This window comes from Callospermophilus lateralis, chromosome 8, assembly GCF_048772815.1.
Source record: "Callospermophilus lateralis isolate mCalLat2 chromosome 8, mCalLat2.hap1, whole genome shotgun sequence".
NCBI classification, from domain to species: domain Eukaryota; kingdom Metazoa; phylum Chordata; class Mammalia; order Rodentia; family Sciuridae; genus Callospermophilus; species Callospermophilus lateralis.
Window position 1 is genome coordinate 119,325,808 of NC_135312.1, and position 27,523 is coordinate 119,353,330.

At 44.1% G+C, this 27,523-nt stretch overlaps 1 protein-coding gene across 6 annotated transcripts in view; it reads left to right on the forward strand.

Moving 5' to 3' along the window:
- The window catches only part of Znf827 (zinc finger protein 827), a 163,722-nt gene that overhangs the window by 40,401 nt on the left and 95,798 nt on the right, over window positions 1–27,523 (forward strand). For all 6 annotated transcript variants that reach the window (XM_076864511.2, XM_076864510.2, XM_076864514.2 and 3 more), the window contains 3 exons: window positions 2,122–2,294; window positions 7,702–8,182; window positions 22,365–22,598. In XM_076864511.2, the coding sequence (XP_076720626.1) occupies window positions 2,122–2,294; window positions 7,702–8,182; window positions 22,365–22,598 (888 nt within the window). The remainder of the gene's footprint in view (window positions 1–2,121; window positions 2,295–7,701; window positions 8,183–22,364; window positions 22,599–27,523) is intronic.

Consider the following 27,523-nt stretch of genomic DNA (forward strand, 5'->3'; position numbering starts at 1 on the left):
CATCCACGATCCTGCCGCAGTAACTGCCAAGGGGTTTCTTGGGTGCACTTCCAGAAAATGTTCATGCAGAGACGTGGATGTCATTTTTTTGTTTCATTTATTCATGCCGATTTTTCCACTCCCTCTTTGTTATTTTCTTTCCCAAATATTTCAAAGCAAGTCCCAGATACCATGTCCGTTTGCTTGTAAATACTTTCGTATTTTTATATCTCCAAAACATAAGGACTTGGAAAAAATAACTACCCTGCCACTGTCACATCGAAGGGGATCTACGGTGGCTGCATGGTATTATGGAACACCAGGCAGTAATCAAGATTTCCTCCACAATCTCAAAAATGTCTTTTCTTAACCATTGCTTTGTTTAAATGGGATCCAGATAAATCTCCCACCTTTCCTTTGTCTTACATATTATCCCTTAAGACTTTTTAAAGTCCATAATCCCTTCCCTTTTTAAAATGCCATTTACATATTGAAGAAATTGGGTCATTTCCCCTGAGGAATTCCCACATTCTGGATTTGGCTGATTCCCTGGGTGGGTTTAACTTATTATTATTATTATTTTTAACATGTATTTCTGGTAAACTGCTGATTAGAGGCTTAATTAATTTTTTTATGGGAATATTTCATCGATGGCCTATCAGGAGGCACACAGTGCCTGTCTCATTTCTAGTGATGCTGAGTGTTGTTTGATCCACCCTTTATCATGTTCCCTGTCAGCCCAGTGGGGTGGCATACACTGCTATCCCAGCAGGAGGCTAAGACAGGAGGACCGCAAGTTCAAGACCAGCCCGGGCAACATAGCATTAACTTACCATCTCAAAATAAAAGATAAAAAGGTCTGGGGATGTGGTTCAGTGGTTAAGCACCTACTTCAACCTCCAGCTCCAAAAATAAATAAATAAATAAATAAGTTCCCTATTAATCTTTTACCCGATGGTTCCAGCAGTGATTGGTTTCTCTTTTTTTTAGAGAATAAATATAGGCTCACCCTGGACATGTGGTTTTGTGTCTCGCTTTATCCTCTGACCCTAATATCTCGGAAATGTTACCACATTAGATGTAGATCAGTTCATTTTAAATGGCTTCGTGTAGTTTATTTTATTTTTTTAAAAAAATGTTTCTCTGGTTTGGAAATATTTCGGATTCCCATGATTTTAGAAAGGAACACCGGAGCCTTCAGCTCTCCGTGGTGTCATTCCTGAGTCCCCCAGTCACGAGGTTAGTGTGGTGCTGTGTAGTGTGAGCTGATGGACCAGAAGCTCAGCCATACAGCCGCAGCAGAGAGCCCCCGGTGGGGCTGGGGCGGAAGAGATGATCCGAGCTTTGCTTGGAGGGGGAGCTGGTGTGTTTGCTTTCTTGAGAAATGGAAACATTTGTGGTGGCCTAGTGTGGCTCTTCCCAAAGCAGACAGTGAGGCCCAGTCCAGAGCAAAGGAAGACGGCTCTCATTGTCAGTAGCCACCAGAGGGACAGAAATAAGAGGATGAAAAGCCCTGACCTCGGGGCCCCCTGATGGCTAAATTGGCAGCAGCATCTATCTGCACAAGCCACCGCTAAACAAGTCAGCAGTGGGGATCCTAAAACCTGTCTCCATTGGAGTTCATCGTGTGAGGTTGATGATAGCTGTTTGGTTTTCAGAGGACCAGAGCCTTATTCTCTTGTCGCACTGGGTCTGTCTTTAGTTCTCACCCTTTCCCATGTCGGGGAACTAGGAGGGGACTCAGGCTTGTTGGTTTTCTTCAGGAAACAAAAGCCCTGAATTCAGCCTTCAGTGATGGCAGAGGGGGCATGGAGGGCCCTGAGCCAGCAGGCCACAGGCCTCGCAGGGCCCTCCTAAGCCAGGGATGGCCCTCGCCCGGGAGACTCCTCAGTCGGGATGGTCAGAGTTGGGCCAGTGGGACCCAGGCCGAAGTGACTAGGTGAACATGGGTTTCTACCTGAAGCAAAGCAGTCACAAAACGTGCCCACGGGTAAAATCTGGGAATCATCAAAGGAAAACAGACAAACAAACAAACCCTAGGTCATTTTTCATGCTTTTTATGCAGCAGCACATGGGCACGGGTGCCAGGTTCCGTGTGCCTACTTGTTTTCCCTGACGTTCCTTTTCTCTCCTTCCTCCAAGCCTCAGAAGAGGAAAGCGGGAAGCCTTTCCAGTGTCCGATTTGTGGTCTGGTTATAAAAAGGAAGAGCTACTGGAAGCGGCACATGGTGATCCACACAGGTTTAAAAAGTCATCAGTGTCCGCTCTGCCCATTCCGGTGTGCTCGCAAGGACAATCTCAAATCCCACATGAAGGTAAGCCACCTGCGGTCGGACCCCAGAGAGAGGCAGGTGCCGCCAGGGTCCCTGCACACAGTCTAGTGCAGGAGGCTGCTGTGGCCGGAGACGGTGCTCACGTGGCAGGTAGAGTTCAACACAAATGAGGACCTTGCGAAGGGTCTCTTTACAACCGCCAGTGCCAGTGCACTTTACAGCCAGGAGCTTAAGGCAGACTCTTCAGTGGGCAGATAATGAATGTAGGGTAGCTGTCCTTTCTTATGGAGGAACAACAGCTTCCCTGGGCCTTGCATGGTGACGCAGTTGGGAAAAAGCAGGAAAGGTGGAGTCCACCAAGAGCTTCTGGCCTGAGCACCAAAGACAGGGCTCCGGGGCCCGCCCGCCTCCTGGAGAGACCTGTGCAAACCCAGAAGAGCTCCCTTGTAGGTGTCAGGACACTGAAAGGCACCTGGATTTTTATCTTATTTTTTATCTTATTTTGCTAAGGGACCAGTGCTGACAAGACTGAGTGGCCTCTGTGAGGCTGTCGGTGTAGGACATTATTTTCGGTGTCCCAAACCACTGGAAAGCTCAAGTCTGTCATAAGCAAGTAGAGAATTGACTAGAATCTCTTATGCGACACGGGGGAAAACCTGGTCCTGGAGAAATCTTCTTAGAAGACCTCATTGATTCTACGTTTTGACTCAACTTCAAGCAAGAGCTTTTGAATTTGATTGATGTGAATTTCAGTCTTCTTATGCAACTTCCCTGCCACGTGGCTTTGAGCAAGTTATTCCTTAGGCTTTCAATTTTCTCATGTGTTCAATGGGAGCTATGGTGCTTGTCTGGAAGAGCTATCATCAGGATTAAAGGAGGTGATAGCGGCAAAATGTCTGACACAGAAACGGTCAGTGGCAGTTATTAAAATTAAATAAATGCTCAGTGGCAGTAACTTAATTTTAATAACTGCCACTGAACATCTTATTAATGACAGTGATATTTCACTGATATTTTCAGTAGGGCTCAACTTTTGGCATTATTTACAAGCTGTCTCCCTTCCTGAAATAAGCCCAGTGTATGTATATAATTAAGATATTTGCTTATTTCGAAATCTTGTAGTCTGAGCCTTCGGAATAGATCAGTAATCCCCGTTCTGAACTGTAGCTCTTAAAAGAGTGTGATGGAACAAAACTTCTGTTGACTTTAGGAAATAGCTTAGAAGATTAAAAAAAAACAACAATTAAATCCATGATGTGATTTGTTTTCTATCATTTGCCTTCTTCTCCTGGGAGTAGTGTGCCCTTCATCTTCAGAATTCACTTAACCAGGGGCTCTGGTGGGTTGGATTTTCCTGTGTTCACTTGGGTTATGACTCTAAGCCTCCTCATCCTCGATCACCTCTCCCCAAAGGAAAAGCCCATCTTTGAAACCTGCCAAATTGGATTTCATTAGCAAGATGAGACTTCAAAGGAACTGCCTATGCAACGAAAACTTGTTTTCGTCCCTGCCTCCTTAGCTGTGTTTAGAAATCAGGCCCGGCGAATTTACAGCTTCAGTGAGCAGAAAACTTGCATCTAGCCTGACACCTTGTAAGCTTGGTTTCAGCTCAGGGTCACTTAAAACAACCTATTTATAAACCCAGGGGGAAAAAAAGCTGGGTTTTCAATAGCAGGAACTACTGACCCTGAAACTACAGGGAGATGAGTTGGGTGCCTTGATGACACAGACTCATGGCCATGACAGTGTTACAGATGAGAGCCGCCAGGGCTCTGCGGGTCGTGGGGTCTTGGAATGCTTTCAGAACAAATCAATAACCAGTACAATAAAGCAGTTGTGTGAAATTACTACTTTATTCAAACTCCTGGTGTCCTAACCTGTTGAGCTCTGACTTGAGCTTTTGATAAGGGAAGCGTGAGAAAGGGATCATGCAAGTTTAATTTCATCAAAGGTGTACGTTCTTTTCCAGCCTCGCCACCTTCCTTATGGGTCTTTATTTAGTTTTTTTCTTTTTTTAAATCAAAGAAATCATGATTTTATTTTGATTAGACATACTCTAACATTGCCTAATTTTACAAATCTAGTCTACACAGAAATGTAAAGGCTGTGGTCTGATGCATAGATAGCCTCTGCTGCATTCTTCAGAAACTATAAATATGGATGTATGATGTATCTTCTAAAATGAATTTTGCTCTAAAAAGCGGGAACACTGTAGTCAAAGATCAAGACCTCACACTGTGGGTTCAGGAAAGAAAAAAGTCTCGCTTCGATGACTTAGGAGCTGCAAGAGTTTGGAAGACTCACTTAACCTCTTAAAACCTGTTTCCACTAATGGAGATAATAATCATACTGCCTCTCCCATGAGGTTGTTATGAGTTAAATGAGATAATACACAGAGAGCACTTAATACAGTACCCAGCCTGGAGAAGAGACCTTCAGTAAATGTAGCTAATAATCATTATCCCAAATCCGCCTGTGTGCATATTAATGTTTACATTTAGAAATAATGAATGAGATGGTATAAGAAATTGCTCTAGAATAAATTCTATTGCTTTTCTCTCTTGGTGACCTGTCTTCAGTAACGAGCATTTAGAAAAACTGAAAAATAAGATGAAATTAGCCATTCATCTCTTCACCCAGAAATAACCGTTATAATTCCCATGCATAATCTTCTATATTGATTATACAAATTTAATTAAGAGAAATGGAGTTCTGCTTTCTCTGTTTGACGATACAGTAATTACTACTGGGTGTGGGCCTACTCGGTACCACTTTTTTTGATAAGCCACCTTTCTTCCAGGATATATTGTGCAAATGTTTTTAGGACCAACGGCAGCAGGGGCTTGTAAATGCCTCCAGCTTCCTCAGGGTTATCTTAGATTTCCATTAAGTCTTTTACAACTTCCCTGGATGAGTGAGCATACAGGAATTCAATGTGAAATTCATAAGCTAAAACTGAGCAGAAAAGGCGAGAAGGGCTGCCAGGATAGAGAACACTAATGAAGTAATGGCAGGAAGCTGGGCCAGAGGCCGGGCGCTGCCCTCTGCCCCTCCTCGGTCTGCTGTGAGTCCCCAGGAAGACCCTCGCCTGCCTGGCCCAGTCCCCTCGGGGATGGACTGTACATTTCCCAGAGTTTCTGCAAGCTCTGAAATACCACCCCCCAGGCATCTCACTGCTACCAAGGGCTGGATCTAATGACGTCTAGGAACTGTTGGTGGCCAGTGACCAGGGAGTGAGTGATTCTGGAGAGAATGGCATCCTTTAGATGAGCATTTCTTCACATTAGCAGACTAAGAGGGCCTTTCAAGCAAGCTGTAGGCTAAAGAGAATAAATGGTAATAGAAAAGTGCTCTTCTGTTGGAGAGAAGGCCACAGGAGGATACATGCTTCTCTCAAAGGCCACACGTGAGCTCTCGTCCCTTTGGGAAGGTGTAGCTCAAATAGAGTCATAAGTGCAAACGTCAGCCCCACACTGTTCCTCCTTCCCACTTGCACTGATTTTTCCACCAGTAAACACAAGGCCAGGCTCTAGTGGAAAAGCCACGTGAACTACTGCACCCAGATGCCTTTCAGCCAGGGCTTCCTTTCTGTCTTGGAACCTGGGCTCTGGTTCTGTCCCTTTCCTTCTTCCAGAAGCTGCTTCCGGAGCTTCTGTTCTTGGATTAGCTTCTGTGCTCTCTGGAGTCAGGAGATATAAGGGCACCTCTGAAACGGAATCCGCCCCGCTGCATGGCCCTCACAGGGAGCCTTCCTCTGGGTGACCTTTATCACCTGGTTCCGGGCATGCCTTTGGCAGCACCTGTCAGGAGCCCCGGGGGTGGCGCTGTGACCCAAGGCCCCCAGGATGCCTGTCCTTGTAGGACTCTGGTGGAAGAACTGGTGGGGAATCTTCTGGATTCTGTGAGAGAGTAAATGAGGAATGAAATCCCATTGTCTGGAAAAAAGAGAAAGCGGCGGTGTTAAGAGCCAGGGCTGTGGGTCAGGGTGTTTCCCCACCTCTGCCCTCTGCCTGGGCAGAGGGGAGCCTTTTGGCCGCAACTGAAGTTTTTATGGTTGTTTCTGTTGATAAACTCAGGCTTTGGGGGACCCAGAATCTCTTCTGTTGTTTTTTTCGGAAAGCCACAGTGGGGTGCTGTAGCAACAGGATCTCGCCATTAACTTTTAATTTCTTTGCTTTTGTTGGTCACTTAACATTATTTAAAAGTATGTTTTGGCTGGTGAAGAATGCTTTTGGATTGCATTCAGAAGGCATAAACAGCTGTAGTAAAACTTGGTCTCTTGGAAAGGAGACCCACACAGAGGGCCCAGGTGGTGCAGTGAGTTAAGGAACGTGCTTTTAACCTCAGTGCAGACCAGGGTTCAAGTCCCCCTCAGGTCACCCCTGAACGACATAGGGTCAGTTTTGTTTGCATTTTGAATTCCAGTCACTGACATTCTTGTTTGTCCAGATCCCACGATTCCCCAAATCATTTGGCCCAAATCTACACAATTGGCAGTTTCTACTCCAGGGAGGGCCAGTCCTGAAATAGCAGCGTGTAGCAGGTCAGCACCGAAGTGCATTGGCAGAGAAGAATGGGGAACTTACAAGCTTATGAGCACCTGCCAGCTCAAAGCCTGGCTCGGGCCAGTGCAATGATTTCCTCACTTTTTCAAGCACTAAATTTGGTAGTGACAGGAAGGAAGAAAAAGTTTCTCCCAGTTTTACAGGTATCGCGTGCACGCAAGACTGGAACTGCGTTTAAAAGTCTGCATTCTCTCACTGCGACAGCAGAATCTAGAGCGTGATATTATAACCACGTTTGGAAAAACCAGTTTCCTCTTGCTCAGAATGTTTGGTGAGGGTCGGACCTTGATTTTTCTCCTACTTTCCTTTCTTCCTACGTAATTTTGCTCAAGCCACTTCTTCTGGGGGGGTCTCAATTTCCCTGTCTATGAAATGGGAATACCCTGGAGGTATCAATTTCCTACATGCTTCATTACCTAAGAGCAGCGTTTTGAAAATTGAGATTATGTTTGCAAAACATAGCTAATTCTCTGGGTGACCATAATTGGGTACATGCAAAGTATCATTGTGAGAAGAATTACTTGACAGGTTACCTCTTTTGACCCCTAACTAGTAATTAGATAAGTTGACCTTGTGCTGGGTTTGTAATATTTTCTCGGAAGATAGCAACCGAGATCAGAGGACTGAACTATCAGGCGGTTTCTGCCCGGCGCTGCGTCCATTGGCAGGCAGATCTGATAATGGACTCTTAACCTGGTGGACCTGCTTTGTGTTTGGGGATCGACCTCATTACCTGGAGCACTCCTGAAGTGCTCCTCTGGTTGTCTTCTTCCCTGGGGGGCCCTGTGCAGGGTGAGGAAGTTGTGGATGGGGAGTGTGGGTGTACGGTGGGCACCCTCCCTGAACGCATGGCACCGAGCTCACTCTTCTTGCTTCTCCGTCAGGTTCACCAACACCAGGACCGGGGAGAGACCTTTCAGTGCCAGCTATGCCCTTTCACTTCCTCTCGCCACTTCAGCCTGAAACTCCACATGCGCTGCCACCAGCACTTCCTGAGGACAGAAGCCAAGGTGAAGGAGGAGACCTCAGACCCAGATGTCAAGGGATCTCCCCACCTCAGTGACAGTGGCTGCCTGGGGCAGCAAAGGGAAGGAGGAGGGACAGAGCTAGTGGGGACCGTGATGACGTCTAACACTCCAGAGAGGACTAGCCAGGGTGGGGCTGGCGTCTCGCCTTTGCTGGTGAAGGAGGAACCCAAGGAAGATAACGGCCTGCCCGCCTCCTTTACCCTGAGTGCCGCCGACAGGCCCGCCAACCACACAAAGCTGAAAGACCCCTCCGAGTATGTGGCCAACAGTGCGGCAGCATTGTTCAGCCAGGACATCTCTGTTAAGATGGCGTCTGATTTTCTCATGAAGCTGTCAGGTACTTGACTAGGGTTGTGTTCTCTCTCCCTCTGTCTCCCTGTCTTGCTTTCTTTCTCTACCGGTATTTTCATCTGTAAAATAAGCTGGCAGGATCACAAGGCTCCCCGCAAGTCTGAGAGTCTGCACTTTCATAAATTTTCCTTGACTTAACTTTCTCCCCACCAACCCTTTTTTTTTTCTTCTTTTTTTTTTTTTTTTTTTGGCAATCCTTTAAAAGTAGGCGTGGCTTTGGTTTGGGTCTCAGAACTACAGGGATCTTTGATTTCCTTCTGGTTTTTACCCTTTGGGGATTCTCACTGTGGGGGGAAAGGTCACAGGGTGAGCCAGGTTTGTGCCCTTTGCTTTGTGCCACCTTGGGCCCCTATTTGACATACCTCTTTCTGCCCTGGGTTCTTCAAAGTACTTGTATGTGGAATACCTCATTTTGTATTATTCAAGTTCTTTACCGTCTTAATTTGAAAGGACACATTGACAGACCACTATGAGGAATTACACTTCTGCAATTTGAGCAAATGAGAAAGATCATCTGTATGATTTTTCTTCAGGATTTTGTGGGTGGGTTATGTTTGTGTGTGTGTGTAAAGTTTTTTTATTTTATTGGGGTGAAATTACATAAGATTTACCTTTTTAACCATTTTTTAGGTGTGCGGTTAGGTGGCGTTCAGTACCTTCACCTTCTGGTGTACCTGCCACCACTGTTGGTCTCTAGAACTTTATCTTCCCAAGCTGAAGTTCTATATCCAATACACAATAAGTCCCCCTAAGTCCTCCCTCCAGCCCCTGGTGACCACAATTTTACTTTCAAATCTATAAACTTGACTCTTTCAGGTACCCCACATAAAGTGGAATTTTTTAAAGTTTTTTTTTTTTTTTTAAACAACATTCTGTTCCTACCATTGTGATCCCTTTTTAAAAGAAGATAATGTAAAAATTATGAAAATGTATTCTTATCAATTGATATCACTTTTTATTACCATCAAATTACACATGACTCTTTTTGGTCAATTTTTTCTCCATGTGTTTGATTTAGCAGCGAAGTTGAACAGGGGTGGAGAGATGTTAGATTTTTTTTTTTTTCTCCCAACTCTTTTTTTGGAATGATAAGACGTGTTGTGGGACTCTGCTGATCCTCATTACATTTTAAAAAGCACAATTTGAAATTTTAAAGGAGTTGTAGAGGGTGGGGAAAGGTCGGTTGAGAATCGGTCCTGTCGTTCAGTGAAGGTGGCAGTCCCCAGGATGATTTCCAAATGCCATTTCAGCTCTTTGGAGATTGACAATACCCTTTAAATGGAGAATAATTGGTCACCGCCTTCCTTTAAGTGGACTGAGAGTCGCGTTGCACTAAATGTCATTGCCAGGTGAATGAGAGGCTCAGCTTCACTCCAAAGTCCCTTTGCTCGGTGGCACTTCAGTCAGGTCTTTTAGAATGTCCCCTTAACCCCAGATCTTTGCCCCTCAGCAGTTGGAAGGAGTGAGTCGAGGTGGGGGATAGAAAATGAGAATCCCAGAAATTAACGGGGTGGGTGGGGTGGGGAAGAGGGAGGGGGAGGGGGAGGGGCCAAGCTACAGGAACTAGTTGCATCTAATGGAGTCATTGATGCAGTTTGGGGTCTCCGCTCTTCTCACCTGGCCCTCTCCCTCTCCCATCCCAATCTCAGGGAAAATGTGATTATCTAGACTTTGAGATTTATGTTTAAAATTCCTTGATAATGTGAGAAAATACGTGTTTCCAGTTTCCCCATTTGTCACCTGTAAGGAAACCTGGCTCTTCCTCCAAGGTCTCCTCTATGGTAGCAGAAGGGCCTCCTTTTCTGAACTTTTTTAAGTACAGTCCTGAGGGAAGCAACTCCAAGGACAAATTCATTTAGCATAGCTTGGTGGTGGTCGTTTCTGTACTTAACAGACAGAGGCACAGGAGGTGGGGAGAGGGCAAATAACTCTCAGTATGGTGTTATTCCCTTCACCCCTTGACTCCAGGGAATTTTTTAAATCTGGAGGAAGATGAGGAGGGAGGCGGGAAGGTTTGATCTGTGGATGGAACCCTGGTGCATGATAACGCGACTCCTGCTGGGCTCAGCTCCCAGTGCCCCCCATCAGGCATCGGGGTGTAATTAGCTCCAGTCTCAGGAAGCCTGAGAGAGGGTTGTGGCTGCCTGAGCCAGCACTGCAAAGAGCAGAGACTGAGGGGAGAAGCAGCCAGTTGGAAGGTTGGGGTGAAGCACTGTGTCTTCTATTGTGATCTGCTATTTCAGCCAGCTATTGATGGGGAGTTGTTTACAGTTTGGCAGTCGGAGTATTTACCTACTGATCAATTGGCATAAGAAAACAGATAACAAATGCACACTATTTATGCAAAAGGCCCATGCAGCTATTTTATGGTGGCTTACTAGAGGTCCTGAAACCTGACTTGTATGCACTGTTACCTAGCAACCTGTTATAAAGTCACCGGGGAGTGAGATGCATCAGTAATTTTTTGTGTGTGCATATTTGGATGTAAATGTAAACTTGGTGACTGTGGCAATGCGACCCATGGGAGGAGAAGATATGTTAAAAGGAAAAGACTACATTTTCTTTTAGGGATTTTTTTTTTTTTTTTTAATTTCACTGTCTGGTTGGTTGGACCCTAGAATTGATATAGCTGCTCCCCCTGAGGGGCTCTACCTGGCTCTATCTGGATATGATTCAGGGACCAAAAGACCAAAATCCCAGGGAGCTGAGGCTGAGTTTCTAGCTCTTCCTGTCCTCGGATGGAGTGAACAAGTAGTGAGCCTCAGGCCCTGTCCCTTGGCATTATAACGGTGCCATTGTTCTTGCAGGGAATTTTCTCGCTGGGCTCTGTCCGTGCACCTGCTGATACCATAGGGTGCAGCTGTTTGTGGGCACTGAGTCTGGGAGTCTTTGTGCCAGCCAGATCGCTGTCTGCAAAACTGGAGCACAGTGACAAATTCAAGCGTGTAGACACCTACTTGTTTCCAAAAGAGAGAGAGAAAACACTTGATGCTTTCTTGCCTGGTTATTAAGGAGAGTCTTTCTTGCTCCTTCGATTAAAAATAACCACAAAGATGTCTGAATGGAGCCCAGTGAGATTCAGAGTCGCTGGATGGAATGATGTTTTAGACGGGTTCTGCATCCTTCTACCCTCACCCCTGTGTGCAGATTTCAACTGTGAAATAAAAAGCCCTTCTCCCAACCATCGGCTGTTCTTCCCTCTGAACTCACTGAACATTCCCTGCCCCTTTGAGGTTACTATTGCTCCCTAGAATCAGGCATCCTGGGCTCAGCATCACAGTTGATTAACGGAAAGTAGGGGGTGGCCCCTTCTGCTGGCTTCCTGGGTGGGTGGAAAGTGTTTTATAGACTTCAGTGGAGTTTGGGACTGGGCAGTAGGCCTTAGAGGGTTAAGGTCCTACATGTCCAAATAGATCTTTGGTGGAAGCCAGAAGACACATGCAAATCACTGTGTGACAGAACAAATGATTCAGGGGCCACAGGCCTGGAGGTGATCAGGGGAGGGATGCTCACAAACCATCGGGAGCTTAATTCCTGCTGAGCCTGTTCTTGTCTCCCATGGCCAGCAGCAGTTCTTAACCTCTGCTGCATGCTAGACTTACCTGGGGAGTTTTTGTAAAATGCCAGGGCCCAGAAATTATGATTTAATTGGTCTGAAATAAGCCCTAGACATTGGCATTTTCTTTACAATCTTCAAATGATTCTAACATGCGGCTAGGAGTGAGGACCGCTGACAGGGAGTATAAACTTGGTACCTGGTGCAGTATGTTTCCGCACAGCTACGGACTTTCTGAATCCATCCCAGTCCATGAAGAGGGACATGGGAATGTAAGATAGGCCTGAGGCATCAATTCTTTAGAGGCCAAGGTTGGCATGAAGGAGAGACCTGGGGCTGAGTCATATTCATGGAGCCCCATGTTTTTCCTGGTGAGGCCCCATGACCGGGGACTGTCCAGTTTGAAAATCTCAAGTCTCTATCTGGGGACATCAAGGAGCTGGGAGTATCGTGATTAGAAGCCCAATTCAAAGTTGTCTGCAGCCGCCGAACATCGTTTCTCTTTCTGCAAACGGCACTTTTCAAGATATAAAACTTAATTCTAACTCTCCAAATTATAACCAAGCAGTTGACAGAAACTTGGCACCTCTCTTGTTGGCAGGGAGTATCTTTTTGTCCCTGATTTTCCAAAATAAAAGATATAAGTCATTTCAACTATTTTTAATTTGGAAACCAGAGAAAATTTTTGTACCGTCTCCCACATCATATTAATTTCGTAAAATTGAGACCAAAATAATTTTAACTAGGGGAGATGGACTTTTTAAAATGGTAACTTAGTTTTAGCCTCATGGAGGTGGTTCACGAGTAAATGGGTACAGGCTAAATTGTTTCCAATTTATTGGCAACTCAGCCATGAAATAGCAAAGGTTTTCGTGTGTCAGTGAAGAGGTGATGATAAAAGTGTTTGGGTCATACCTTGGGGTTTCCCATAGGCTTTTGCTCTGCAGCCCCCAATCATTTCACACAGTTTTATACGTCTGCAGTCACAATGTGGCTTATGTGTAAATGGCAGTTCCCTGGCTACAGAAGGAAGGTGGGGAGATGCCCACTGAACCCAGTGGTTCCCTCTGCATGGCGGCTCTGATTGGCTTTCGGTGAAGCATCTTAACAAACAGGCCTTCATCTTTGTGCCAATTACAGCCAGAACCCCAGCGCCAGTGCCCCCGGGCTCTCCACAGTGCCTGGGTGTGCACTCCGTACTGGGTCTATTTTTGAACCCCCCCCCCTTTGCTTCTTGGTCTTGGCTCCTCTTTTTAGCCCTGTCTTGCTTTCCTCGTGATGGGCACTCGCCAATCATGTGACTCAAATTCCTCGTGGGAGCAGCTGCTTGGGGGGCCTTCTACAGGCAAGTAGCCTGAATGCCCTTTGTGAAACCCTGGATTTTATTGAACTCAGTGATTCATAGGAGAGAAGAAGAGTGTGACTCCTGTTTCTCATGACTTGCTAGTCCATGAGACCGATTTGAGTCACAGAAGGGGGCAGACAGGATTATAAGGGGACCTAGAGTGACACACAGGTGTCAAAACTTGCCTGGACGGAGACTTGGAGATATATACTCATTGCTTATTATACTTACCTTCTGTAATGCTTACTCTGTGCCATTTAACCCCTGGGAGCCTCACAGCAATCCCATAGCATTAGTATTGCCATTTTACAGATGATGAAACTAAGAAACAGAGGTTGAGTCTCGCCCAATTTCAAACAGCTAATAAGGGGCCAGACTGGTATTTTAATCCAGGAAGCCATGGTTCCAACATTTCCTTCCCTGAACTGTCTGGACCTTAAATTACAAGGTAAAGAAGCAGCAAAATAGGAAGTTGGCTCTATTCTCTGCGCTCTTCTTGTTTGTTGTGGGGTTAGCCAGAACCTCTTGCATGGATCCTCTCTCTGTTATATGGCAGATATTTCCAGCATTTGTATTTCATGTGTGTGTGTGTGTGTGTGTGTGTGTGTGTGTGGTGATGGGTATATCTAGGCAAGTGCTCTACCGCAGAGCCTCCTCTCCAGCCCCTGGAAGTGGTATTAATAGTTTTGACTTCTCAGGGAGTGTTTTAGTCAGCTTTTTTTTTTTTTTTTTTTTTTTTTTGCTGCTGTGACCAAAAGACCTGACAAGAACAGTTTTAGAAGAGGAAGAGTTTATTTGGGGCTCATCTTTTCAGAATTCTCAGTCCACAGATGACTGACTCCATTGCTCTGGGCTTGAGGTGAGGCAAAGCATCAAGGCAGAAAGGTGTGGAAGAGGAAAGCAGCTCAGAACTTGACAGTTGGGAAGCAGAGAGGGCTAAGCTGCCTCACCAGGGAAAACATAGACACCGAGGCACGCCCCCGAGGACCCACTTCTCCAGCCACACCGTACTGCCTACACTTAGCACCCAGTTAATCCGTCCAAGTGGACTACTGCATTCATTAGGTTAAGGTTCTCATAACTTAACCATTCACCCCTAAACTTTCTTGCATTGTCTCACACACGAGCTTTTGGGGGACACCTCACATCTAAACCATAACAGGGAGTGTTTTAGAACACAGAGAGTACTAATAGTGAGGTCCACTTACCTTCGCAGAGACTGTTACAGTACAAGTGTATTTGCAAATACGTCGTGTCCCAATGAGCGTGTGGATGAGGAATCCAAGACTCGGAGTCCATGGAAACGCACCATGACTGGAAACCAGAGCTTGCTTTCCTCACTGTGCCAGAGACAATGTTGTACCTCCTTCTAAAAGAGCCACCAGCATGATGTTTTATCCCGACAGACCCTTGAGAAAACTTATCAGGGTCCATCGTTACTGTAAAATTAAAACTAAATCATTGTCTTCCTCCCTACAGAAGGGATTTTCTTCTATTTACTGCTGTTGGCATTGTCACCACTTGTACTTGCTGTTATAAGCGCCATCGTTCATCAGATGTGTTTGCAGTGAGCCAGGCCCTGTGCCAACCACAACCACTTCATGCAGTTTTTCTCTTGACCCCCACCACGGCCCTGTAGGGTCAAAATATTAAACCTATTTTATAGATGAGGAAGCTGAGACTTTAAGGTTTCGGCCACAAGAAACAGAGCAAAGATTCAGCTCTGCCTAGCTGCAAAGGCTTGGCTCATGACCACTTAATTAGCTATTACCTAATTTTTATTTCTCAGTTGAGCAAACTGTCTTTTGACCTCCGTCTGCTTCACTGTTTATTTTCCTTGGCTTCGAATCATGGCATCATTTCTAATGCATGTGCTTTTAGTCACTAATCTGGTTAAATTCTTTGTATCTTCAGAATGCATGTACGATTCATCTTTTCCTGGGCAGCCTTCACTTCACCTAGATAGCTTGCCCCTCCAGATCCCCCCCAGCCCATCACCCCACCCTGCTCCCCAGTCCTCCAAAGCATTTCTGATGGACTGTTCTTCAAATACCTCCTGCATCTGGGGGTGCCCCTGACTGCCTGCCTTCTGCTGAGTAACAGCTCTCCACCACTCTGGACAAAAAGTCGGCAGCCTTTAGCTTTGCTGGGGTGTAGACCCCCAACCCACCGCCACTTCCCTTCTTCTGCCTTCTCCAGTGTTATTCCAGGGTTCTGGTCATTTGATCTATGGAGCACCATTAAAGTCGCCCTGCACAGGGGTGAGCCTCCTGGGAGGGAATCACTGTGGCCATTTCGTAGTCCACAGCAAACCACCCATCAGACTCTGGGGGATCCACAATGACAAAAATCACTTGCACACTGATCTGTGAACCAGGGATCAAAATGACAAGCATAACGTCTCCAGGAGGTGTCGTTTGGGGTAGGTGGTCACCGCGTTCCCCGGAAGGGGAACCGTTGTCCAAGTCTTTAGGTTTCCTTTCTTCTGGTTCATGCAGGTCACTCGGGAGTATGACCTTTATAGTAATGTTGTCATCTCGTGTAACAAAGCTGTTGTCCAGTCTTTAGGTTTCCTTTCTTCTGGTTCATGCAGGTCACTCCGTTGCTGTTCGCCCGTTTCCTTTTTGAATGTGTTAATAGTGTGCACTTAAAAGACAGCTTTCTTTCACATTTACTCAAGACTTGATGGGTTTTCCAGGACTTGTCCTTCCTGCTGTTGACAAGGGAGATATCCTGTCTGTTAAGCGGATTACTGCAGATGGCTACTTTTGCTCATTATGTGTGGGGTTTAGTAGTTTAGTTTGTAGAGAAAGAACTTATTTATTCCTTTTAAAGTTCTTGAAGCGCCCTTCACTATTGTTACTAACCTTGACCTTCTCCATAGGTGGGCTTCCTCCTCCCCCTGTGGCTCTGTATCCTTCATCAAAACTGTCCTGGGGACCTTTGCAGTCTTGATTTGGGTACTCAGATCCTGAAATGTGGTCAGGTATTAATGAAAAATATAAGATGGTTAAAATGGCACTAAACACCAATTGTAGAACAATCAAGGCAAATTAAACAGCAAGATTTAAAAGTATTTAGCAAATGTGGTACGCATTCCATTTTCACACAGTATGCTTAGCCTTTAAAAGTAACATTCAGTATTGAACTAATTATTATTTAATTAAATCATAGCCTCTGTTTTTGGTTTTAGAAGACAATTTATTTTTCTCACTCAGAGCACTTCAAATTGTCAAAAAAGCAAACAAACAAACAAAAGCAAAACAAAGCCCAGGTCCCCAACTTGCTCACGAGTGCTTCCGTGCCACTCACAGAGCACCTTGGATGGCTGTGATGGCAGCAGGGTACGGTCTGGAAAGCTAAACTCTGACTCTGGTTTTATCACTCATGACTGTGTGATTTTAAAAAGGTCATGTCATCCTCTAGCTCGTGTTTTCTTATTGTAAATAAGGGAGATAGAAAACAGTAATGGTTTTCATTTTTTTTTTTTTAAACACCAAACCCATTTATTTTTCCAAACAAAATCTTAACTGAATCTCAATATGTAAAACTCACATTGGAAGAGGTACTTGTCAATGTAACTTTTTGTTTAAGTTCACATTTATTATACTTATTTATTTAAAACCCCCAAATTAAAGAAAAATTTTACTCTGGTGTTATGGAGTATGATCTTTATAGTAATGTTATCATCTAGTATATTTCTAAATTCACCTTGTTAATTGCAGATTCAAGATTCTCTGCTCCAGTGCAGGGAAGCTGTGGCAAATGGAAACAGATTTCTATCAACTCATCTTGTAATCTCAAGGTCCCTTTAATTCAATCTATTCAGATACTCAAAAGAGTATCATAATATAAAGTTTCTGTTTCAGAGATGACAACATTTAGCAACTTCCTTCATTCCTTATAACAAACGGTAGACAAGAAGCCTCCAAAACTTACAACTTGCAGTACAGCCATTCAAAATCCTATATCAGCTGGGTGGTGACTACTCAGTTAACTGCTCTTTGGAAAATGTTTTTAATGACATTAGGTCTTAGATGCCTCGTCTGCAGAATAGGGATTACATTAGGACCTACCTCAAGGGCTGTTTGTGCGGGTCAGATAGTTAATCCACATAGATTGCTCAGGATGCGGTATTTCCTGGCCCATGTCCATGTGCTCGGTAAATGACAGATCCAGCTCTCTCTGCCTGTCTTCATAATGTGTGTCTGTCTTCATTGTCTGTTAGCCACAATGGGACACATACTCTTGGATTGACCCTGGTATTTAATTTAAGGCAGGTTTGCCTAGGGGACAGTTGGTGACGTCTAGGGACATTTTATGTTTTTACCACTGGTAGGAGCTACTGGCCTCTAATGGGTAGGGGCCAAGGATGCCAGGAAACATTCTACTATGTGCAGGACGGTCCCCCTCCAAAGCAATTATTCAATCCAGAATGTCAGTGGCCAAAAGTTGAGAAAAGGACTTCAGGGTTGCATATAGGTTCTAGTAGTTCCGTAGCTGTACAATGTTACGTGGCCCCACATGCATAGACCTGGATATTTTCGAAAGCTCAGTGGAAAGCCAACCACTTCCTTATTAATAACGAATTACTAGAGAAATTTAACACTCCCAAATGACAGGAGAAACTGCTTTACAAGGGCTGCACAAAACCAGATTAATTCATCATCACAAGTTAACACGCTGGTGGACTCCAGGGAGTTGGCGTTTTAGGTGTGCACTTCTGGTGAATTTGAGATGTACATCTGTTGGAACCCCTGTAGCATATCATGGGGTTCCTTGGAACACCATTTGAAAATCATTGCTCTGCAAACCCCTCCAGGTCCAAGAACCTGGCTCTGGCTTAGGGTGAGGTCGTGAATGTAGTTCTCAACGGCCTTCCTTTTTCACAGAGTAGTTCATTATTCTCCTAAGTGCCAGACTATAAACTGAACAAGAGCTCTGTCTTCTTGATCCCAAGGGAAGGTATCATTTTCCTTCACCAAAGGGAATCAAGAGGATGGGTCAGAAAACTTTATATAGCATTCCTTGTCTTCCTCCTCACAGTCAAATCTGCACAAGATTCCTTCCTACCTAAAAGCACCCCTTCCCTTCAGGTGACACCTTGTGCTCACCTTCCTTTTCTCAATAATGTCACCTCATTCACTTCATATCACTTATTTTCCAAATCCCATGTTCCAGCTGCTTAAGAGAGCATGCTTCTTAAAGGTCTCCGGCATCTTGGAGAGGAAGGAAAGGGCTTGGGTGCATTTATACCTGGAAGCGCTGGAGCCCGGGGTCTGCATGTACCAGCTCTGATTCATTTATCCATCTGTTAGACTCTTGGGATCTTAGTGTCCTAATCTATGAAATGGTCTCTAAGGATGTTAATAGAGTTTTCTGGGGGAGCGGAGGCTTAGAGGGATCCCCCTTGGACTTACGGCACCTTCTGTAAGGAGGGAGTTCTTTTGTACTCATTCATACCGACCTTTTAGAATTGGACAGTTGGAATCATTTTCTCTGGGGGTTTTCCCAGTCCTTTCCTGCATTTGTCTCTATCTTGAATCGTTTATAAATCCTCATCGAAGCCAATCTGTTTCCCCTAAATGACAGCCCAGCTCCATCCAGCACTATGAACTTACAGATGTACATAATTTATAATCAGAGTGGCTCGGCTCCTAAAATGTTTGGAATAAACAAAGAGAGACAGGACCTCTTGATTAGCGGGGCTTCCTCTCTGCCTTAAAAGTGGAGCGTCTGGCAACTTTAAGATACATAAACAGAAGTTGAGGCAGGTGCTGTGAAGGCCCTTTGTGAGCTGCGATCCATATGTGCACAGATCTTTCTGTGTGAGTAGTAGGAATGAAGTAAGGACCACGCAATGATTCACAAATTGTTGCTTTTCTCTTAGCAGTTTCCCACAAGGAAAAGAAAGCATCTTTAATTTCACCTCGCTCTACACATGTAGGTTTTTGTTAAGACTAGAATAATTTAAAAGATGGCAATTATTCAGTCATATTAATTTTTTTAAAAATGGCTATATGTGCTCTTCTCAATGTCAATATTTTTGGCAACTGAAAGAAAGCAGGCTGGCCTTCATATTTCTATTTTTCCATTTTCTATTTAGACCCACATGTTTTTCTGTTATATCATTAACTATATTTACATTTTCCCAGCACCTGACACTTTTATGCCGTTCTTGATGTTGTCAGCATAAAAACCAGGTGTATCGTGCTCTGCAAGCTGGTAATCCAGCCACATGGAGCTGTTGTTTTTTGAAGTGTCTTACTGAAGTTCTGTTAGCTCCAGGTCTTGCTCACCATGCAGAGTGTCTTTTTCCCTTAAGTCTCATGGAGCATGTATTCTGACCAGTGCTCCAAGAAGCCATTTATATGTTCCGAGACTATCCACCTCATGTTTGCCTTCTCCGCCAGCTGGGATTTGCTTCAAGGGCCTCCGCTTTTTCTGTCTGTCCTAGCCTTATCTTGAAAGGTTAAAATGTTTTTAAATAAAAGATAACAGCGTAGAAGCTTTTTTTTTTTTTTTTTTTTAATGTTAACCATTCACTTTAAATTATTCCTTCCCAAGGAACCAAAGTCACAGAAGTAAATAAATACACACTGATGACGACTCTGTCGTGACTAGGATGCTCCTGGAAAAGGATCTTACCAAGGTTGCAGAAGAAAGGGCAAAGTCTAGGTGTGCCATCAGCAAAACCCCCCGGGGAAGTGGTTAAAAAGTGCACAGGGAAGAAATAAACTAAGTAAGCGGAGTCTTTAAGCAGCCCTCCTGGTTGGGGTTGGAAGTATATATTTGAGAATTGTTCTTTTTGGCTTAGCTTTCATTGTTCCTTTTGGCTTAGCTTTCAGTGGCTTTGCCCCCAAATGGCTGGATGAGAGGCATTTGCCTAGAAATTTTCTAGATTCCCTCTTTAGAAATGCTAGAGGCCAAGGGATTGGATAGGAGACATCTCGCTATGTGATGTGGTCTCAGTAACAAAGCTTTTAACTTCATCCCAAAGATCTCATTCCCAGGTAGTGAGCAGATCCAGGGAAAGCCCTTCCGGTTGATTCCGGTGGGATATTCTAGAGTTCTTAACTTTCGTTTCCCACAAGTAATACTGGAAGCCCATCAGAGGCCACTTCTTGGTGCCAAAGTATTTTATTCACTCAAAGAGTACTCACTGCGCCCCTCTGATGTGCCAGCCACTGTTCTGGGCACTTGACAGACATCAGCATTAGAATGATTGTCACCGTCATGAAGCCTGTCTTGGAGTTGAGGGAACAGACGTTAAGTAGTTGACAACAGATTGAAAAAATGATACAGTATGCGATTCTCTGCTCCGGCTGCCACGACAAAACACTGCAGGCTGATATCTTATAAATTTATTCTTCAGAGTTTTGGAGGCTGGAAGTCCAAGATGGAGTTGTTGGGAGGTCTGGATTCTTCTGAGCCTTCTCTTCCTGGCTTGCAGATGGCCCCCTTCTCACATGTCCCAACAGGGCTTTTCTGCTGTGCATGTACCTTGCTGGTGTCTGTCTTTCTCTGCTTACAGGGAACCAGTGACATTGGATTGGGGCCCCACCCTTACAGCCTCATTCAACTTTAATTACCTCCCTGAAGGCCGTAACTCAAAGCATGTTCACCCTGCAAGGTTAGGGCTTCAACATGTGCATTTAGTGGGTCAGTCCATGGCAGCTCCGTATTATGGAGCATAAAATATTTACTGTAGGATAAGAAAGACTGGGTGCAAGGTGGGGAGGGGGCTGTAGTTTTGAGCAGGATGGTCAGAGTAGAGCTCATTGAACAGGTGGCACTCGAGCAAAGGTTTGAAAGTGAATTTTTTTTTGACTTTGGGTACAGCACAGCCCCCACAGGTAGAGGACCCGCGTGGTGGAGGCAGGTAAGGGACATGGAGTGGGCAGTTCATGGACTTAGGTTCCGATCTCACTTCTGCATCTGTTTCTAGTAGTGAAACTTGTGAATGTGACTTTAAACCTCTGGGGTCCAGTTTCCAAATACACTGGAGGGGCCTAAGCGGGAAGAAAGGACCATGTGTTGTGCATTGGCCAGCGGGGGAGGTGCTTGCTTTGGAGATTCATTTTCATCTTTTGGTTTATTAAGATGGAATGGGTTTGAGGATCATTCTAAGAGATATTACTAAGAATTCTGTGTTAGGACAAGACCCTCTCTTTGAAAAGACAAGCACACCTGGTATAAGCAACCCACAGTTCCTACTACATGGTCCTTTGCGGGAACCTAGTGACGACAGAAAGCAGTACAAGAGGGAGCTGTCCTCGTCCCTCTGGTTGTTCCCGTGTGTGCAGCGCAGTGGGGAAGGCCTGGCACAGAAGAGCTGAGCCTCAGACTCCATCCCATAACAAGCCGGTTAGCCTGACCATGTGCTCCACACCAACCAGCCATGCCCAAAGTGGGAATAGGACACTGGTGGAAAAAAACTGGTGAAATCCGAATAAAATCTGGAGTTTAGATCACAGTAATGTGGATGTCTTCGTTCTGACAGCTGTACAGAGGTTAGGTCAGAGGTCAGCCTTAGGGAATGTTGGGCAAAGGCCATGTGAGCACTCTCCAACCGTCTTTGCTGCTTCCCTATAAATCTAAAATGATTTCAAAATTAAAAGCAAAACCAAACCAAAAGTCCATTTGTTATGCAAAGATGACTCGGACTAAAGACATAGATTTATTCACAGTGACCAGAAGCACAGTGCCAAGTACATGCCCCACCGCGGAGGGGTCAGCAGTGTCTCTCTCGCCTGAGCTTTTCTTATTGGCAAATTCTGCGTCCTCACCTTACCACCCCACCCCCTGGTTTTGGCTTTGGGTCCTGCCTCTGACTCATGTTTTTATTCAATATTTGATGGCAGAATAATTGCTAAAAGCCTTATTCTGTAATAGGATTAGGCGGGGGAGATTGCTAATAGGTCAGGAAGGCAATGACACAGACAGTATCTTCCTGATACTTAGGAAAAACCAAAGAGAAAATGCCCCAATGCTTGGTAGAGATGGCACTTCTTAAAATACTGTTGGTTTAAAAGAATCTGAAGCCCGCACCTTTCAGGAGTCCAGGCGCAAGGGGTGCATCTATCATCGTGAGCTCAGGGCTCAGCCTGTTTTGGGCAGATCGTGGTCCCTCTGGCTCGTAGCACAAGGTGATTGTACCTTCCATACTTCATTAAGTTAACGGGGCAGCTTGGGATTGGGGGGGAGGCCTTTCATACATACATATATACACACACATATATAACCTCCCCCCCTTTATTTTGACAGCTGCAAATCAGAAGGAACCCATGAATCTTAACTTCAAAGTGAAAGAGGAGCCCAAGGAAGAGGAAGCCCTAAGCATGGCTTTGCCTCGGCCCAGCTATGTGTTCAACCCAGAACCCGAAGTGGCAGCCCAAAGCATCTCCGAGGACACACTGAAGCCCCAGGAAGGGAAGGGGAATGTGTTGAGGCGGGATATGTCAGTCAAAGCCGCGTCTGAACTTCTCATGAAACTCTCAGGTACCCGATTTATTCTAAAACGCTCAACATTCTGACCCTCTGACTTGCAATCCGACTGGACTGCTTCCTGCATGGTTTGTAACTAACCTGATGGTGACAGTATCGCATTATTGCAGTGAATTCGGGAGTGATCAGGTGACTTGGCTGAAACTCCTGTGTTGTGTGTCCGCGTGTGTTTGTTTCCATTATTTCTTTACCTATCTTAATACATGCAGCCTTATTTTTCTGCAAATGGCCAGAAACCACTGCTGGTTTCCAAGATGATGTAGGCCATGATTTTTAAATGGGTTCTAATGACATTCAGAGCACTTCTGTTAATTGATCAAACTATCTCTTCTTTCCTAATAGAGGATCTTGCGTGTGTGTGTGTGTGTGTGTGTGTGTGTATGTATTTACACCATATTCTTTAAGGATCATTGAAAGTATTTTTCTTAACTTCATAAACAGTCTAGATGGCCCTTGAAGTAATTGCCAATAGAGTAGCAATAGGAGATTTTATGGACAGAGAATTTCATAATGGAATATTACGATAATTAGCCTGTTCTTAAGATGAATGAATAATTCTTTACTAGCATTTAAATGTAATCTCAGCCTGCTACATGTAAGATAAATGGATTTTAATTTGAAACCCATACATTTTGGATTTCTCGACAACCGGTCTCCTATCTGTCCCATCTTCTCCCACAACAGGTTAAAAAAAATAAATAAATAATATTTTATGTGTTTCAAATGCCAAGGTGTGACTTTCAGAACACAGAAAGAAAAACTTTATCAATAATAATCCTTGTCAAGTCATATCCCATCCTTAACTCACTGCCTCCTAAAGGTAATTTTTAGAGGCTATATTTAAAATGCTAATAATATGAATCCAAGCTGTTTTTAGTTTGGGACTTGCCTTGCTTGGAGGATGAAAGCAAGAAATGCATTAGAGAGCCTCCTCTGTGATCTGTAATTTCATCAGCAATTCTGACTGCATTTCTGCTTGACTAGTAGGTTGGAAAGTAAGAAATTAATAGTGATTTACTTAGAGTCATTATAACAGAACTGTTGAAATTCCTATATTTGCCAGTTGGTGGGGTTAAGAATTCTTGTCTTTGATGTTAATTCAAAGCACGCCGGAACTCTAGGGGAACGTGATTTGTTAGAGATGAAGCATGATAGAATTGTGACATCCTTGTAGTAACCCCCTTCTGCTAAACTCTACAATGATAATGTAGCTCCTCCCACATAGATGGGAGGTCTAGCAAGGTCTGCAGATTTCCCAAAGCTGGAAGTTTTAAACAGCAGTGTTCAAGCCAACACAGTTTGGTCTATTTCAACCGTCTCCCTGTGTCAAGATATCTCAGTGACGTAGAATAATCCCTCTGCTGTTCTTCTGATCAATCCAAAGAGATCACACAGCTCTGATTACGCTTCTCCCATGGTACAAGCTTTCACCTTACAGTGACTTGAAGCCTCGCCCCACAGTGACCCTGTTCCCTCTCCTGATGATAATGTTCTGCTATATAATATATTTATTTTAGAGTCTCCTGTGCAGCTGGCTTTGTGAGCTGACTGGGGTGACCCAGTTAATAATAAAAATAATCTGCAAAATAATGAGATAATCCGCAAAAATGAGATTTCAGGAAAGATGTTCTTTATGGAAAATATTTTATCTTAATCTTTATGAATGATGTAGTTAGAGATACTGAAATATGAAATAATCTCCTAGGTAATTATGAGATGCCCCAAGTAGAATGTAGTTGTGCAGCCATGAACATTGAATGATATATGTGGGCAGCAGTGGCCCTTCGAAATGTGCACACTGACTTATCACGGGCCTTGGTAATAGTGGAGTGGATGGCATCATCATGTTCTAAAGGGCATCTGCCCCTGCTTCATGATGCAGAAATGAAAACTCGTTTTAAGACTGACAACTTTTTTTTTTTTTTTTTTTTTTTGCCCTGAAAGAATTCTCTAGCATTCTATGTACAAGACACATTGGTCAAAGAAGTAATGCACCACAGTCCATACCCTGTAGATGCCGTGGTCATTGGAGATCCATTTGCGCGATTGTGCTTGGGGCTTAGGACTACAGCACTCTGATAGTAAACCACAAAGAAGACTAGGTGTAGGTGTGCGGCTTAGAAACCAGTGTCTTTTCATTCCTAAGACCCAAGGTAAAGAAGACTAACACTTTATGAGGTTGAAAGTGGATAGTAAAGTTTCTAATCACTGATAGGTCAATCAATCTTGCAAAAAAGGAAGATGTTAGGGAAAAAAGATATGTCATATGCTCTTTGTCTTCAAGTTGGAATTTTAACAATTTCACTGTTCCTGTCCTGAAAGAAACTGAAGTAAAGGATTGGTCAATGTCTTCAGATCCTCCCCCTTTTCCACAGTCATTCCTGTCCCTTTATAGACAGGGGTAGTCATTCAGTCCAGAGTCTCTGTCTGTTAGTCCAGAGCGCTCCTCTTCACCTCGGCTGAGACCTCAGTGCCCGCTGTATGTTTTCTTGTGAATGACAGTTCTATTGCTTCTCCCCTGGTTTATTCCCTTCTATCGCCCTGGGGGAAATCGTTTGATCAGGAAGAGTTGGATCAGAGAAGTACAGCAGTCGCTTCTTACCTCAGGGAGATATGTTCCCAGACCCCTGGTGGATACCCGAAACTTCAGCTAGTACCAAACCCTACCCTAATACTGCTTTTTCTCTCTATATAGACAAGTACCAATGATAAAGCTTAATTTGTAAAGTAGGCACAATAAGAGATTAGAAATAACTGATAAAGTAGGGTAACTCTAACAATATATAATAGAAGTTATGTAAAACTTATGAATTGCCTGTGTCTAGAATTGTTCATTTAATATTTTTGGAACACAGTTGCCTAAAGGTAACTAAAACTGTGGCTAAGAGGGGACCACAGTGCACCTCACACATTGGACGTAGGATGCAAGGGTAACGCATGGGACCTACTTTCCCATGTTTCACTTTTGACCCATGGAATTTCTAAGAAGCGAAACAAAAGGATTTTTCTTCTCTGTTAGACTAGAAGCTGTGCCCTACGGTTTAAACCCTTTCAGTCTCTCCATCGAATCAAGAAGAAACTAGTCAACAACTTGGGCTGCTCCATTTCCAGTTTTAAATTAACTTCTGTTAACTCCGTAAAGATGGTTACCTGGCACGTGGCCCAGTCAAATGTCATGGGAAACCTTTCTATGGGGAGAAACCTCTGTAGGTACATGGTTTTCCAAACTGACATTTATGTTCTACAGGAAAAACACAGATGAGTTGGAGACAAGGCTCACTTTTTCATTAACTGTGTGTTTGGGAAAATCTGAGTTTTCTTCCTTCCTGTGGTTCAAGTTCTACTTCCAGTTGTTAATTGAGAAGTTGAGTGCCTGACAGCTGGGCTCAGTAAATTGATTACCATAAAGAAAGCAACCCACCCTGAGGAAACCACTGGACGCCTGTGACTACCTGTTTTTATGTGACCCAAGGCAGCCAAAATCATCAGCGTGTGATTGCCAGAGATAATTCCCAGAAGTCTCCCTTTAAGGAGGCCAAGATCTTAAACTCTAAGGTTCAGTACCGGAAATATAGAACACTACACAGTGTGAGCTATTCAAGGCACATTTAAGTTCTGATTTTGCAACACCTGGTCACATTGCAAACTTATGTCATGTGTGTGATCACAGTTGTGATGTAATGCTGAAACAGACACAACCTCTTATCCACTTTCTTGTGCGTTAAGAGAAGTAGCTAGATGAAAAGAGATAAAGAAATGGCCCCTTTGGGGAGTCACGTGTTTCCATGGGAATGCATGTGTACAACATACCAGGTATAGTTGGGCAAGCCTGCACGTAGCAGATAAGATTGCCATTTAAAAATAAGAATTCCATTACAGATAAGAGGTAGAAAGCCTGGAGTTATTCAGAAACATTAATGAAAAATTAAGCATCTAATTTTCTCTAACATGGTAAATAAAATTTCATGTTAGACCTTAATTTGAGACAAATTTATTGGTGTTCTTATTTTTGTGCACACCAAATGGATTTTTATTCATTTCCAGATTATATTCATTTATCCCTGCCTGATTCTGGAAAGGAATGTAAATTATAATTGCCTCCTGTATAGGAATCCAAACAGGCCCTGGGTTTAAAATATATAGTGATGTAGGGTTCATGGTGTCACCTACACAGGTAGAGCTTTCACTACGAGGCATTAGTTGCTATGGCTTGAAGATGGTTTGAGAGTGTCCCCCAGAGACACGTGTGTGTTGAAAGCTTGGTTCTCAGTGTGGCGATGTTAAGAAATCACGGGAACTTACAGTGGGAAGTATTTGGGTCATCGGAGGCATGCTCTTGAAAGGGAGTGACGTAGTTCTCATGGGAAGCTGGTTAGTTGTCAAGAGAGGTTGTTATAGAAGAGAAAGCTTGGCCCTTCTCTGGTTTCTCTCTGGCTTCCTGCCTCACCATGTAATTTTTTTTCCTTCTCTCACACACTCCTGCCATGATGCTATTTCCCTTGAGGTCTTTACCAGAGCTGAGCCAGTGTTCCCTTGAACCTCCCACATTGTTAGCTATCTAAACCTCTTTTCCTTATAAAGTACCCACAGCTTCAGGTATTTTGTTGTAGCAATGGAACGCTGACTAATACACAGGTAAACTTGAGTAGGATAAAGCTTTAAGGTGAGTTTAACCTTCAAGGTATGTTGATGTGTGGAGAGGAGAAACACCCCCAAATTGACTTTATGAACAGTTTTAATTAAGGCCCCTGTGGTTATAAATATCAGAAATTCTTTTCAGGTGGTTTAATCAAGAAAGAATAATTTAAGAGATGGATGGATCCCAGGGGCTCTAGGATACAGCCTTGGTCCTCCACTGAGGCCAGGGACTGGAAGGCCATATGGAACTCAGGAAGCCCTCATTTGTCACCTCCTCCTTG